The sequence below is a fragment of the Mesoplodon bidens genome (assembly GCF_964165515.1).
Source record: "Mesoplodon bidens genome assembly, chromosome: 10".
Taxonomy (NCBI): Eukaryota; Metazoa; Chordata; class Mammalia; order Artiodactyla; family Ziphiidae; genus Mesoplodon; species Mesoplodon bidens.
The window spans coordinates 61,081,154-61,097,121 of NC_138172.1; the positions used below are offsets into that span (position 1 = coordinate 61,081,154).

The 15,968-nt window shown below is 38.6% G+C and overlaps 1 protein-coding gene across 2 annotated transcripts in view; it reads right to left on the reverse strand.

The window, feature by feature from the left end:
• Positions 1 to 5,862: 5,862 nt before the first annotated feature.
• The window catches only part of LOC308623370 (BEN domain-containing protein 6-like), a 146,876-nt gene continuing 136,770 nt past the window's right edge, over positions 5,863 to 15,968 (reverse strand). For both annotated transcript variants that reach the window (XM_081245651.1, XM_081245652.1), the window contains 2 exons: positions 15,389 to 15,525; positions 5,863 to 6,557 (listed from right to left, as the gene is read on the reverse strand). In XM_081245651.1, coding sequence (XP_081101777.1) covers positions 15,398 to 15,525 — 128 coding nt within the window. In that variant the 3' untranslated portion in view covers positions 5,863 to 6,557; positions 15,389 to 15,397. The remainder of the gene's footprint in view (positions 6,558 to 15,388; positions 15,526 to 15,968) is intronic.

Sequence of the window (15,968 nt, forward strand, 5' to 3'; positions counted from 1 at the left end):
ATTCTTACTGATACATTTTCAAAGAACAAAGTGTCTCATAGTCTGATTTTAGAGAACAAAGTTTCTCATTGAGCAAATAAGAAAGCAGTAGTTATCAAAGTCACTTTGACTTTGTGCCGTATATCTTTGGTAGAGATATTGTCCCTTGTTAATGTTTAAGCTGACTTTGTGTGTGATATTTAAGCCCAGCAGACATTTAATTTAATTTCTCGTCGGAGGTCCGTTTTTGCCGGTCTAAATGAGCACATGACATTATGTTCATAGGTGGTATTAGATACAACTGTTATATTTTTTGCATTTTCACAAAGTGCACTTGTTCCAACTAAATTTGGGGCTTGTAAAAGAAAGTTGAGAACAGGAGGGACTGACCATGATGATCTCCCCAAAAGCCACAGGTAAATTAACCATTTCTAAATCCCATAAATGTCTAGGAGAGGTTTGCATTTAAAAGATTTTCCTCGTCTGCTGGTAAGAGTTCAATAGAAACGCACTGTGATAGGTTGCCGTTGGGAGTTTTTCAGTTAAGCTCTTGGTAAACAGCAGCCTAGAGCCCAAATGTGCTCATGCCCTTCATTTCGGTAATTGTTGAGGGGATGGTCTTTTCCATTTAAGATATTCTAATAGGTATGTAGTGATATTGCATTGCGATATTTTTTTAAAATATGTATTTATTTATTTGGTGGCAGCAGGTCTTAGTTGCAGCAGGTGGGCTCCTTAGTTGCAGCTCCAGGGCTCCTTAGTTGTGGCATGCATGTGGGATCTAGTTCTCTGACCAAGGATCGAACCCAGGCCCCCTGCATTTGGAGCACAGAGTCTTATTCACTGCGCTGCCAGGGAAGTCCCCTGCATTGTGATCTTAATTTGCATTAACCTAATGACTAATAACGTAATAATGTTGAGCATCTTTTTATGTGTTCCTTTGCCATTGGTATGTCTTCACTGGTAGTGTCTGTTAAGACCTCCTGTCTGTTATTTAAATGAGTTATTTATTTTCTTATCGAATTTTGAAAATTGTTTATTTATTCTGGGTACGAGTCCTTAACAGATATGTGATTTGCAAATATTTTCTCCTAGTCTGTGGCTTTTCTTTCCATTTTCTTAAAATTGTCTTTCAAAGGGAAGTTCTTACATTTGATGAAGTCTAATTTATCAATTTTTTTTTTTTGGTGGTGTATCTAAGCAAGATTACAAATATTCTTCTTTGTTTTCTTCTGAAATTTTTAGAATTAGGTTTTAATTTTAGGTCTGTGGTCCATTTAGAATTCATTTTTGTATATGGTGTGAGGTATGCATATGTATATACCATTGTTCCAGGACGAGCTGTTGAAAACAATAGTTTTCATTTGAATTGCCTTTGCACCTTTGTCAAATACCAGTTGTCCATATTCATGTGGGTCTGTTTCTGAACTTTCAGTTATATTCTACTGATGAATTTATCTATCTTGACCCCAGTACCACACCATCTTGATTACTGTAGTTTTTCAATAAGTCTTGAAATCAAATAGTTAGTCTTTCAGCTTTATCTTCTTGTTTATCTAATTGTTGTAGATGTTTAACTTATCTCAGCAACGTTTTGTAGTTTTCACTGTCAGATGTTATCTTGTATCTTGTATTTTGTATCTTGTTATCTTATATATCTTGTCAGATTAATTGCTAAGTATTTCATATTTTTTGATGGTATTGTAATTGGTATGATTTCTCAAATTTCAATTTCTGATTGTTCATTGTTATTACAGAAATAAAACAGATTTTTCTCTAGCTTTATTGAAATATAATTGACAAATAAAAATTGTATACATTTAGGTGTGCCACATGATGTTTCGATATTATTACGCATTGTGAAAAGATTACCACAGTCAAACTAATTAAGATATCTGTCACCTCACATAGTTACCATTTTGTGTGTGTGTGTGGTGAGAACACTTAAGATCTACTCTCTTTGCAAATTTCAAGTATACAATACATTATTAACTATAGTCACCATGCTATCTGTTAGGTCTCCAGAACTTACTCATCGTATAACTGGAAGTTTGTACCCTTGGACCAACCTCTTCTCATTTCCCCCAGCCCCACAGTCCTTGGTAGCCACCATTCTGCTCTATGTTTCAATGAGTTCATCTTTTTTAGATTCCACACATGAGATCATGTAATATTTATCCTTACGTGTTTGGCTTATTTCAGTTAGCATAATGTCCTCCAGGTTCATCCACATTGCTGTAAATGGTAGGATTTCCTTCTTTTCTAAGGTGGAAGAGTATTCCACTGTGTACGTGTACCATATTGTCTTTATCCAGTCATATGTCAACAGACATTTAGGTTGTTTCCATGTCTTGGTTATCATAATAATGGTGCAATGAACACTGGAGTGCATATATCTCTTTGAGATACAGATTTTATTTCCTTCGCATATATACCCAGAAGATATATGCTAGATCGTATGGTAGTTCTATTTTTAATTTTTTGAGGAATCTCCATTCTATTTTCCATAGTGACTGTACCAATTTACATTCCCACCAACAGTGCACAAGGGTTCCCTTTTCTCCACATACTTGCCAGCCCCTATTATTTCCTGTCTTTTTTATAATAGCCATCTTAACAGGGGTGAGGTGATATCTCACTGTGGTTTTGCTTTGTATTTCCCTGATGATTAATGACATTAATCACCTTTTCATGTAACAGTTGGCCATTTGTATGTCTTCTTTGGAAAAATAAGGTCAGGTCCTTTGCTCATTTTTAGATTATTTGGTTTTTTGCTATTGAGGTGTATGAGTTCCTTATATATTTGGATATTAATCTCTCTTTAAAGAGATTTGGTTTATGGTTTACAAATATTTTCTTCCATTCTGTAGGTTGCCTTTTTGTTTTGTTGATAGTTTCCTTTGCTGTGGCAGAAACTTTTTACTTTGATGCGATTCACTTGTTGATTTTTGCTTTTGTTGCCTGTGCTTTTGGTGTCATATCCAAAAATATCATTGCCAAGACCAATGTCAATGAGCTTTTCCCCTACATTTTCTTCTATTAGTTTTTCAGTTTCAGGATTTACATTTAAGTCTTTAATTTAGTTTGAATTAATTTTTGTGTATACAGTAAGATAAGGGTCCAATTTTATTTTTTTGCATGTGAATATCCAGTTTTCCCAGCACCATATATTGAAGAGACTATTCTTTCCCCATTGTGTGTTCTTGATGCCCATGTCAAAGATTAGTTGTTGACATATGGGTGGTTTTATTTCTAGGCTTTCAATACTGTTCTGTTGGTCTTTGTGTCTGTTTTTATGCCAGTACTATATTGTTTTGATTACTATAGCTTTGTAATATAACTTTAAATCAAGAATTGTGATGTCTTCAGCTTTTGTTCTTCTTTCTCAAGATTTCTTTGGCTATTCAGTGGCTTTTGCGGTTCCATAGGAATTTTAGGATTGTTTATTCTATTTCATGAAAATGCCATTGGGATTTTGATAGAGATTATAATTGAATCTGTAGATCATTTAAGGACACTTTAACAATATCATTCTTACAATCTATGAACAGACCAGTGGGGGTGTCCCATTTGTGGGGGTCTGCATGTGAGGTGTCCCAAGGGGCTGGTGGGCAGGCCTCCTGGTGGAGTCTGTCCGTCAGTAGGATCCTCAGCCCTTTGTTGAGTCTGAGTCCTGGTTGCTGTAATTCCCATCTCTCTTCCCTGCACCCAGCCTCTCCCCTATCTAGCCATTTCAAATACCTCGGGATTCTGGATAGGCAAGAAAGAAGTGGGCCTCTTAGGCAGCATTCAGCATGGCTTGGGTGGACCAGTTCATTCACTACCTCTCACTTACCCCCATGGGAGAAATTATGGGCCAAGGGGGTTTCTCTTGGTACTAAGCTGTGCCACCTTGGGGGAGTGGTGATGTGGGTAAAGTGAAACTGTTCTTACCATCTTCAGTCCATCTGTTCTTGGATTTTTTTGTTCAATGGTGTGCTGGAACCTCTCTGCTGGACCCCTGGGCTCCCACAGAGATAGTCTCATCCATGGGTGAAGATGATGGTAGAAAACTCCTATTCTGCCACCTTGCTGACCCGACAGCTGAAATACAATGATTTCTGTAAATTGATCTTGTATCTTGCAACTTTGCTGAACTCATTTTTTAGTTCTTTTTTTTTTTTTACACTTTTTTTACTTTTTAGTTCTAATACTTTTTTGGAGATTCCCTTAGATCATCTGCATAGATAAACTTGTTGTCTATGAATAAAGACAGTTTTTCTGCTTCTTTTCCAATCTGAACACCTTTTACTTATTTATTTTTAAAGACTTTGCACATTCCACTGACTCTTTTTTTGGTTGCACCAAGCCTTAGTTCTGGCAGGCAGTCTCCTTAGTTGTGGCTTGCAGGCTCCTTCGTTGTGGCTCATGAGCTCCTTAATTGCGGCTCCTGGGCTCCTTAGTTGTGGCAGCATGTGGGATCTAGTTCCCTGACCGGGGATCAAACCCAGGCCCCCTGCATTGGGAGTGTGGAGTCATCCACTGCACCACCAAGGAAGTCCCCTGAATACCTTTTATTTCTTTCCTTGGTTTATTGAACTAGTTAGAAGCTCCAAAATAATCTTGACTATATGTGGTGAGAATGAACATTCTTGACGTGTTTCTGACTTTAGAGGGAAAGTATTCAGTCTTCCATCATGAAGAATAATGTTAGCTGTAGGTTTTAACTGCTTTGTTAATTTTCAAATTTGGGACTTACTGAGACACGTTGACTTTTTGACCCTGTATTTGACTATGACCAGGGAACAGGAGCACTGATATTTGTTATTGACCCCCAAGATGATTAGCCCTGGCCAGGCTCCACCTCACAGTGACCAGAGCCCACAGAATGAACATGGACATATACTTCCAGTGGATGGTCTATCAGGTGACCACAAAATTGAAACCCAGAGAGCAGACAATGATGTTGCAGATACTGAATTAGAAAAAATTCACCTCAGCTCTTATTTAACAAGCATATATGATCGTTCAACATATGAAGCTTTTTATTTTTATATTTTTAGGTTTTTAAAAATCTTTTTAAAAAGTCTACAAATAATAAATGCTGGAGACGGTGTGGAGAAAAGGGAACCCTCCTACACTGTTGGTGGGGATGTAAATGGGTGCAGCCACTATGGAGAACAGTATGGAGGTTCCTTAAAAAACTAAAAATACAGTTACCATAGGATCCAGCAATTCCACTCCTGGGCATATACCCAGACAAAATTCTAATTTGAAAAGATACAGGCACCCCTGTATTATGTAAAGAAGCCATCAGCCTAGAAAGTGATTTTCTCCCTGGATTTTATACATTAATAAGAAAAAAGCAAATGCTTTTTTTGTTTTCAATGGGATTTATTTATATTTAAGTAAAAGTAGCAAATGTTAACCTAAGTTACTTCCTTAAGAATATTTATTTTGTAGAACCACATTGTTATCAAGCAACATTTATGGAATGTTCCTGGGTCCACAGTACTGGACTTTTTCAACCATCATATTCACCCTCCTTTCCAAGTTTGAACATGGCCTTGTGCACTGAAAAAGCATGGCTTGACGTTGTACAGTTGTCACGTGTGACAACCTGATATCAAACAAGAAGCCTGTTGATAAAGAATGTTTTATCTTTTATTCATTTACAAAATGGTATTTGTATATGTGTATGATTACTAAACCCATATGATTTTGTTTTCAATTATTTTCTCTTCTGATACTATGAAAACAAATCAGTTAAAACTAAGCAATGTAGCAGTTTGATGTTTTGTATTACACATGCATATTTAATATACTTTGGGCAATAAAATCTTAGAAGCATGTAAACAAACAAACATGAAAAAAGATTTTTTTAAAAGTTGATGCATTGTTTTAACAATCACGAAAACTTGGGTTTACTTCTTTTTCAGGAGCACAGTGGAATAGTTTAATATGCAAATAAGAAGGTCTTGCTGTTCTCATTTTTTCAGATTCTTATCTTATACAATTTTATGTAACAGAATAATCCTGTAATCTTATTGCCAAAGCTCTATTACTTCATTAGATATGAGTATCAGATTTTAGGCTGATTTTGCTGCTGTCATGTTTGTGAACATTGATTATTTCACTGTATACTTTTCCAAACATGTGCTTATACTAAAGATCCAAAAGCTAAAATGGAGAGTCATTGGTAATAATAAACATACAGGGATTGATTAGGACAATGATGAATCTTAGGGGTTAAAGTTTTTGTTGCTAGGATAAGAGCTCTGATTGTCCTGTTAGGTTAGCTGTACAAAGGACCACTTTGGGGCGGGAAAGTGCATATTTCCAAGAAACCATATTGCATGCTCATGGGCCTGCTAGAAATTCTCTGGTTTGATGCGTCACTGGTACTGAGGGTGAAATCTACATGCAGCTTCTTCACAAGCTTGTGCTCCATCAGGGCGGCCCAGCAATGTCACAGGTTTCTCCCAGCCTGTCACTGCACCTGTCCCTGTGCTCACTGCCCGGGAGGCTGCAGAGTCTCCAGCAAAATCCAATGTTAGATTTACTACTGAAGGTGCTTTTATTTCAGGTAACTATAATACCTATAAAAAGCAAGTAAAAAAAAAACAAAAACAGCAAATTTATGTTAGAGTTCTTATAGTATTTTTAACAGTTTTTAGGTTATAATAATATGTTATAATAACAGTATGAGTTATTTATCTTTGTGTCAACTACAAATTTTTGCTTAAAAATACAAAATTGTTAATAAGAACAGTTATTATTGAGGTGACTTAGGAATTATTTTATGATCTATTCAGAAGAATTCCAGCATAGCTAACAACTAAAATATTTAACATATATTTTTATCTCACAAGACTTTTAAAAAACTCAAACACACAAAGGAAACTTAATGATCCCCACATACCCATCTTAAAATATTATCAACAATTCTGTTTGTCACTCTTTGGTAACACTTATTTATTGTTTAAGTATCAGGAAATTTCCCAAATCTGCCTTGCTTCTGTCATATATATATCTTCTTTATCCATTCATCTATCAATGGACACTTGGGTTGCTTCCATGTATTGGCTATTGTAAATAATGCTGCAATTAACACAAGGGGTGCATATATCCTTTCAAATTAGTGTTTTTGTTCTCTTTGGAAAAATATCCAGAAGTTGAATTGCTGGATTGTATGGTAGTCCTATTTTTAATTATTTGAGGACTCTCCTTAATGTTTTGCATAGTGGTTGCACAAATTTACATTCCTATTGACAGTGTACGATGGTTCCCTTTTCTCCACAATTTGTTATTTGTTGTCTTTTTGATAACAGCTATTCTGGTAGGTGTGAGGTGATTGCTCATTGTGGTTTTGATTTGCGTTTCCCTGATGATCAGTGATGTTGAGCATCTTTTCATGTGCCTGTTGGCCATATGTATGTCTTCTTTGGAAAAATGTATGTTCAGGTCCTCTACCCATTTTTTTTTAACATCTTTATTGGAGTATAATTGCTTTACAATGGTGTGTTAGTTTCTGCTTTATAACAAAGTGAATCAGCTATACATATACATATATCCCCATATCTCCTCCCTCTTGCATCTTCCTCCCACCCTCCCTATGCCATCCCCTCTAGGTGGTCACAAAACACCGAGCTGATCTCCCTGTGCTATGCGGCTGCTTCCCACTAGCTACCTGTTTTACATTTGGTAGTGTGTATATGTCCATGCCACTCTCTCACTTCATCCCAGCTTCCCCTTCCCCTTCCCGTGTTCTCAGGTCCATTCTCTACATCTGCATCTTTATTCCTGTCCTGCCCCTAGGTTCATCAGAACATTTTTTTTTTTAGATTCCATATATATGTGTTAGCATATGGTATTTGTTTTTCTCTTTCTGACTTACTTTACTCTGTATGACAGACTCTGGGTCCATCCACCTCACTACAAATAACTCAATTTCGTTTCTTTTCATGGCTGAGTAATATTCCATTGTATATATGTGCCACATCTTCTTTATCCATTCATCTGTCAGTGGACACAGGTTGCTTCCATGTCCTGGCTATTGTAAGTAGAGCTGCAATGAACATTGTGGTACATGACTCTTTTTGAATTATGGTTTTCTCAGGGTATAGGCCCAGTAGCTAGATTGCTGGGTCATATGGTAGCTCTATTTTTAGTTTTTTAAGGAACCTCCATACTGTTCTCCATAGTGGCTGTATCAATTTACGTTCCCACCAACAGTGGAAGAGGGTTCCCTTTTCCCCACACCCTCTCCAGCATTTATTGTTTGTAGATTTTTTGATGATGGCCATTCTGACTGGTGTGAGGTGATACCTCATCATAGTTTTGATTTGCATTTCTCTAATGATTAGTGATGTTGAGCATTCTTTCATTTGTTTGTTGGCAATCTGTATGTCTTCTTTTGAGAAATGTCTGTTTAGGTCTTCTGCCCATTTTTAGATTGGGTTGTTTGTTTTTTTGACATTGAGCTGCATGAGCTGCTCATAAATTTTAGAGATTAATCCTTTGTCAGTTGCTTCATTTGCAAATATTTTCTCCCATTCTGAGGGTTGTCTTTTCATCTTGTTGATGGTTTCCTTTGCTGTGCAAAAGCTTTTAAGTTTCACTAGGTCCCATTTATTTAGTTTTGGTTTTTATTTCCATTTCTCTAGGAGGTGGGTCAAAAAGGATCTTGCTGTGATGTATGTCATAGAGTGTTCTGCCTATGTTTTCCTCTAAGAGTTTGATAGTGTCTGGCCTTACATTTAGGTCTTTAATCCATTTTGAGTTTATTTTTGTGTATGGTGTTAGGGAGTGTTCTAATTTCATTTTTTTACATGTAACTGTCCAGTTTTCCCAGCACCACTTATTGAACAGGCTGTCTTTTCTCCATTGTATATTCTTGCCTCCTTTATCAAAGATAAGGTGACCATATGTGCGTGGGCTGATCTCTTGGCTTGCTATCCTGTTCCGTTGATCTATATTTCTGTTTTTGTGCCAGTACCATTACTGTCTTGACTACTGTAGCTTTGCAGTATAGTCTGAAGTCCAGGAGCCTGATTCCTCCAGCTCCGTTTTTCTTTTTCAAGATTGCTTTGGCTGTTTGGGGTCTTTTGTGTTTCCATACAAATTGTGAAATTTTTTGCTCTAGTTCTGTGAAAAATGCCATTGGTAGTTTGATAGGGATTGCATTGAATCTGTAGGTTGCTTTGGGTAGTATGGTCATTTTCACAGTTTTGATTCTTCCAATACAAGAACATGGTATATCTTTCCATCTGTTTGTATCATCTTTAATTTCTTTCATCAGTGTCTTATAGTTTTCTGCATATAGGTCTTTTGTCTCCTTAGGTAGGTTTATTCCTTGGTATTTTATTCTTTTTGTTGCAGTGGTAAATGGGAGTGTTTCCTTGATTTCTCTTTCAGATTTTTCATCATTAATTTATAGGAATGGAAGAGATTTCTGTGCGTTAATTTTGTATCCGGCTACTTTACCAAATTCATTGATTAGCTCTAGTAGTTTTCTGGTAGCATCTTTAGGATTCTTTATGTATAGTATCATGCTCTACCCAGTTTTTAATTTGTTGTGTGCTTTTTTACTGTTTGATTGTATGAGTTCTCTGTATATTTTGGATATTAACTCCTTATTGAGTATGTCATTTACAAATATTCTTCTCCCATTCATTAGGCTGCCTTTTTGTTGGTAGTTTCCTTCATTCTTCCTTTTTTTTCTTTTTCTGTTCTTTTCTTTGCTCTTCTTTTGCCTCTCTTCCCATGTGATTTGCTCACTCTCTTTAGAGTTACATTTGGATTCCTTTCTCTTCTTTGTGTGTGTATCTATTATAGATTTTTGCTTTTAGTTACCATGAGGTTTATATATTTTATATATACATGTGATTATTTTAAGTTTATAGTCTCTGAAGTTCAAACACATTCTAACAACCCTGCATTTTTACTTCCTCCGCAGCATGTGTCATGTTTCTGACATCATATTTACATCTTTTTGTTTTGTGTACCCCTTAACTACTTATTGTGGATATAGATGATTTTGTCCTTTAACTTTCCTACTAGCTTTGTAAATGGTGGATATACTACCTTTACTGTATGTTTGCCCTTACCAGTGAGATTTTTTCCTTTTGTAATTTTATATTTCTAGTTGTGGTCTTACTTTTCCACTTAGAGAAGTCCCTTTAACATTTCTTGTAAATGTTAGTGCAGTTTAGTGGCGCTAAACTCTTTTAGATTTTGCTTGTCTGGGAAACTCTTTATCTCTCCTTCAAATCTCAGTGAAAGCCTTGCTGAGTGGAGTATTCTTGATTCAGGTTTCTCTTTTCATCACTTTGACTGTATCATGCCACTCCCTTTTGGCCTGCAAAGTTTCTGCTGAAAAGTTGGCTGACAATGTTATGGAAGTTCCCTTGTGTACACCTAGTTGGTTTTCCCTAGCTGCTTTTAAGATTCTCTCCTCATCTTTAACTTTTGTCATTTCAGTTATAATGTGTCCTGGTGTGGACCTGTTTGGGGTCATCTTGTTTGGGACTTTCTATGCTACCTGGACATGGAAGTCTGTTTCCTTTCCTAGGTTAGGGAAATTTTCAGTTATTATTGCTTCAAAAAAGTTCTCTCCCTCTTTCTCTCTCTCTTCTGCTTCTGGGACCCCAACAATGTGAATGTTAGTATGTTTACTGTTGTCTAAGAAGTCTTTTAAACTGTCCTCATGCCTTTTTATTCCTTTTTTTTTTCTCTTCAGCTTGGGTGATTTCCACCTCTCTGTCTTTCAGTTTGCTGATCTGTTCCCTGTATCATCTAATCTACTGTTGATTCCTTCTAGTGTATTTTTCATTTAAGTTATTTTATTCTTCAGCTCTGTTTGGTTCTTCTTTATATTTTCTAAGTCTTTGTTAAACTTCTCACTTTGTTCATCCATTCTTCTCCCAAGTTTGTTGAGCATCTCTTATGATGATTACCTTGAACTCTTTATCAGGTAAATTGCTTATCTCCACTTCACTGAGTTCTTCCTTGGGGGTTTTATCTTGTTTCTTCCTTTGTCACCTCATTTTGCCTAATTCTCTTTGTTATTTGTATGGTATGTAACCTAATGGTAGGTTGGCTACATTTGATGATCTTGGAGAAGTGGCCCTTTGTAGGAGTCTTGCTGTGGGGCCCAGCAGCACACTCCACTCTGGTCACCAGAACTATATGCTATAGGGATGCCCCCATGTGGGCTGAGTGGGCCCTCTGTTGTGTTGGGGCTGACTACTGTGGGTGCCGTGATACACAGGACTGGCCTCTGGTCCAGTTGACTGCCAATCCCTACCTGCTACAGAAGCTACCAGCTGTTGGTTGGTGGGGCCACATCCTGGCACAGCTGGCTGCATGGCCTGGGGAGTCCTGGGGATGGTGCTGGCCCACTCTTGGGTGAGGCAGGGTCCTGGCAATTCTGGCTGCAGGCCCAGGGTGTCCCAGGTCAGCTGGCTGCAAGGCCCAGTGGGTCCTGGGGCTTGTGCCGGCCCACTGGTGTGTGGTGCAGGGACCTGGCACGCTGGCTGTGGGGCTTCGGGCTCCCAGTGCTGGTTCTGGCCTGCTAGTGGGTGGGGCCAAGTCCCTGTTCAGCCTGAGGGCGTCCCAGGACTAGGGGTGACTGGCTGGTGGGCAGGTAAGCCCCAGCGCTAATAGGCTAGAGGGAGGACTCCAAAATGGTGCTTACCGGTACCAGTATCCTCATGGTAGAATGAGCTCCCAAAAGTGGCTGCTGCCAGTGTCTATATCTCCAGGGGAGTTCCAGTTGCCTCCTGCCTACCCTGGAGGCTGTCCAAGGTCAGCAAGTGAGTCTGACCCAGGCTTCTTTCAGATTGTTGCCTCTGAGCTCGGACTCGGAGCATCCGCGATTCTGTACATGCCCTTCAAGAACGGAGTCTCTAAGTCCTACAGCCCTCTGGCTCTCCTGAACGCAAGCCCTGCCTTCAGAGCTAGATGTTCTGGGAGCTTACCTTCCTGGTGCAGGACGCTAGGGTTGGGAAGCTTGAAATGGGTCTTGGACCCCTCACTCCTTGGGAAGAACCTCTGCAATTGTGATTATCCTCCTCTTTGTGGGTCACCTACCCGGGGATGTGGGTCTTGACTGTACCACAACTCCGCCACTCTTACCCTTCTTGTTCTGGTTCCTTCATTATATCCTTAGTTGTAGAAGGTCTTTTCTGCTAGTCTTCAGGTTGTTCTCATAGACGGTTGCTCTGTAAACAGTTGTAGTTTTGGTGTGCCCCATAGGACGAGGTGACCTCAGGGTCTTCCTACCCTGCCATCTTGGTGACCAGGAAATCATTTAGATCAGGATTTCTCAACTTTGGCAGAAATGACATTTGAACTGGGTAATTATTTTGTTGTGGGGGCTGTCCTATATATTGTAGGATGCATAGCAGCATTCCAGGCTCCTGTCCACTAGATGCCAGTAGTATCGCCCAGTTGTGACAACCCAAAATATCTGTGTTTTCAAACCCCCTCTTTCAGGGGCAGGGGACAAAATCCCTCCCACTTTGTTTGAGCACTGCTGTATTAGATCACCTTTAAGTTATGCATATGTAATATTATGGTAGAGATTATGTAAACTGTGGCAGCTTTGGACATTTCAGGAGAAGGCTGTTAGACCACTTAGTGGGATGTTATAGAGGTGATCTTCTAATATTCTGTAATTCTCATAAATAAAATTTTCTTTAGCTCTCGTAAGAAAACAAAAAAATGGAGAAAGTTCAGAAAGATTGGGAACATCAAGCTCTAGGCAGAGTGTGAGCTGCTAGCAAGTTGAGGGCAGTCACAGGAGTGAGAACAAATAGATCACAAAGGAGGCAGGATGGGATTTAGCTCTTGCTTTCACAGAAATGAATCTTAGCAGGGAAATGGTTGTCCTTTCAAATGCAAGCAAGTGGCAACTTCAAGCTCAGTCCTGAGTGGAGGGCACAGTCTACCAGGGCCCCTGGTGGGGTTGCTGGGCTTCCTGGATGTATTGGAATTTGTAGAAATCTACATGGTTTCACAGTACCTATTGCCTTGCTTATAGTAATGGGAGGACAGTTTTTTTTCCAAAGAATACTTTTGAGGGCAGGGGGCGGAAGGGTACGGTTTGCCTGAATAAATGTGTTCACTTTAGACTCCTATTAGTTAAATGAGCAAGAAGAGAAAAGTATAGCAGCATTCCACCAGGTGGTGCTATATCTGACTCATTCACCAAGCACGGCTGAATTAGGTTTTCTGTGACCCTGTCTCTCCCAGTGTATTTTCTCAGTCCTTTTGAAATAATGTAGATTGAGCTATACTTCAAATGAAAGATATCTGCTGGTTGAAAAAAAATTTCCATTCTAGTGTAAATCTCTACTTCTGACTCAAAATATATGCATTTATATTCCAAGGATCTATCTTGACAACCAAGCTCGGGCGCAGGAGGCGCTAGAACATATTGTGTTCATAACAAAAGATTTCTCCCTCTTTTTTTTTTTTTTGCAGTACGCGGGCCTCTCACTGCTGTGGCCTCTCCTGTTGCAGAGCACAGGCTCTGGACGCGCAGGCTCAGTGGCCATGGCTCACGGGCCCATCCGCTCTGCAGCATGTGGGATCTTCCCAGACCGGGGCACGAACCCTTGTCCCCTGCACCGGCAGGTGGACTCTCAACCACTGCGCCACCAGGGAAGACCTCCCTTTTTCCAATTTTAATTAATGCTATCGCCAGGTGATTTGATAACACTGCGACTGGCCAGTACAAGCAAAACTGATATAAATATTTTTAACTTCAATTTCTTCAATACTTTGCTGACTGTTATCAGAGATGAGTTTCATGCCTACCCTCATCAGCCCGGGATATAAAAAAGGCAGAGGTTAGGATATTAAAATGCGTTGCAGAGCTCTGAAATACAATGTGCTCCAGAAGACAGCCCTGTGACCTGGAGGTCTGGTTACATGGCATTTAAACAGGGAACTTGGCCGTGATACACCAGGACAACTGGATAGCCTAACATCAAAACGAGAAGTTCTATATATTCAATATACTGTGATAAGCCATAATGGAAAAGAATATGAAAAAGAATTTTTATATATGTATAATTAAATCACTTTGCTGTATAGTAGAAATTAACACAACATTGTCAATCAACTATACTTCAATTAAAAAAACAAAACAAAACGAGAAGTTCTAAGGGCTCACTTAAGCAATTATCTCTTAACTGGGAAGTTGTGCAATTCACCATGCACTGACATTTTTAATCCCTTGGGGAGAAAAAGGATACAAATATGTTTATCTTTTATAAATCTTCAGGTCAGTCTACCAGTATGTATGAACCAAGAGAAAGAATTTCGCTGCAGCTGTTATAAGTAGGTTTTTGGTTATTTTGTTTTGTTCTTTTAAGGAAGAGAGACTGTTATTGACCATCAGCAGAGGTAGCCTTAATTGAATAGTAACATACTAAGGGACCCTCCAGGAGGATGGGGCAGTAGTTAAAACAGTGGGTGGGGGGTGGGGTGCGTCCACATCCCATTTAAAACATGGTCAGAAGAAAAAGACAAGTGACATGGTCTCAGGCGAAGAGCAGGCAAAATGGAAATCAAAGATAGAAGTAAAGAAAATGGAAGGAAAACCTGCCCTCATGTGTTTATCATATATGTCTGTTTATCAATTAAAATATTAAGAGCACAACAATGCATATTTGTCATATATTTTCCATCAAAATAATGAAGAGGAAGGGTGAGGACAGGTGGAATGGCCAGGACTTTGAGTTGCTAAAGCAAACACAAAGTTCCTCATCACAGGCTTGCCTAGGGCAGGGCCTGACCATAAAGTGTATTTCCTTTAGAACTCGCTGAAAACAAATATTTCTTCCTTTTAGTATTTTAATACAAACATATTGGTAAAAATCCTTATCAAACAAATACAAACTATAACAACTGACTTAAAGATTTAAAGACATTGAGAAGCAGGATGGGGATGGTAGAGTGCACTGATGTACCTCAGAGACCTTCCTAAAGGTCTGTATCTCCCTTATTCTAGAGAAGCACTTCCTAAATTGCCACGTGTCCCTCCTTTGGCTGCTTTCTACCCTTACCCACAAGATAACATGTGTTGTGTGAAGAAAAAGAAAAGTTACATAGTGAAACACATTTGGAAAACACTATACACTATATGCCCTTCTTAGAGATTTCTGGTGCACTTGGGCATATTTAAAGGGCATCCAAATATTTGAGAGGCTCTAGGAAAGGAGAATCCGTGTAACTGACTCAGCATTTCCCAAGTTTAAATCCCCATCCCCGTCCCTACCTTCACCCCCAGGAATACTCATTATCATCTCACAGGCCTCTAGTCTCCTCTAGTAGAGTGTTTGGGAAATGCTATTCCATAGATACAAGTATTGTGTCTTCTTGCTACATTGAAAGGATTGTGAAGATTTACAAGACTTACCAAAAGGATCTACTTAATATCCTGAGAGTTCAGATTTTTGCTCAAATTTGGCTTCTTGGTACAATTGTTTAGCTTTTGCCCTATCATTCTCCTAATTGAAACATCATCTGTGTTGGGAAATAATTGTTTTGTGATTCCTGTAAAAACAACAACAAAACACAGAAAAACACTTTGTCAGAAGGATGTAGACTCACAGATGCAGAGAACAAACCAGTGGCTGCCAGTGGGGAGAGGGATGGGGGAGGGGCGATATTGGGTAGTGGGGGTAAGAGGTACAAACTACTATGTATAAAATAAGTTATAAGGATATATTGTACAACTGGCAATATAGCCAATATTTTATAAGTATAAATGGAACATAAACATTAAACATTGTGAAATACTATATTGTACACCTGTAACTTATGTAATACTATACATCAACTATACTTGAATAAAAATAAATTAATTAATTTTAAAAAACCACTTTATCAGGCCTTTGCATCTTAAGGTATGAACTGAAATAAAACACCAAGCAATTCACATTATAATTTTGTCTCTATTTTGAAAAAGCAGCCCAACACCCATGAGATATTTAAAT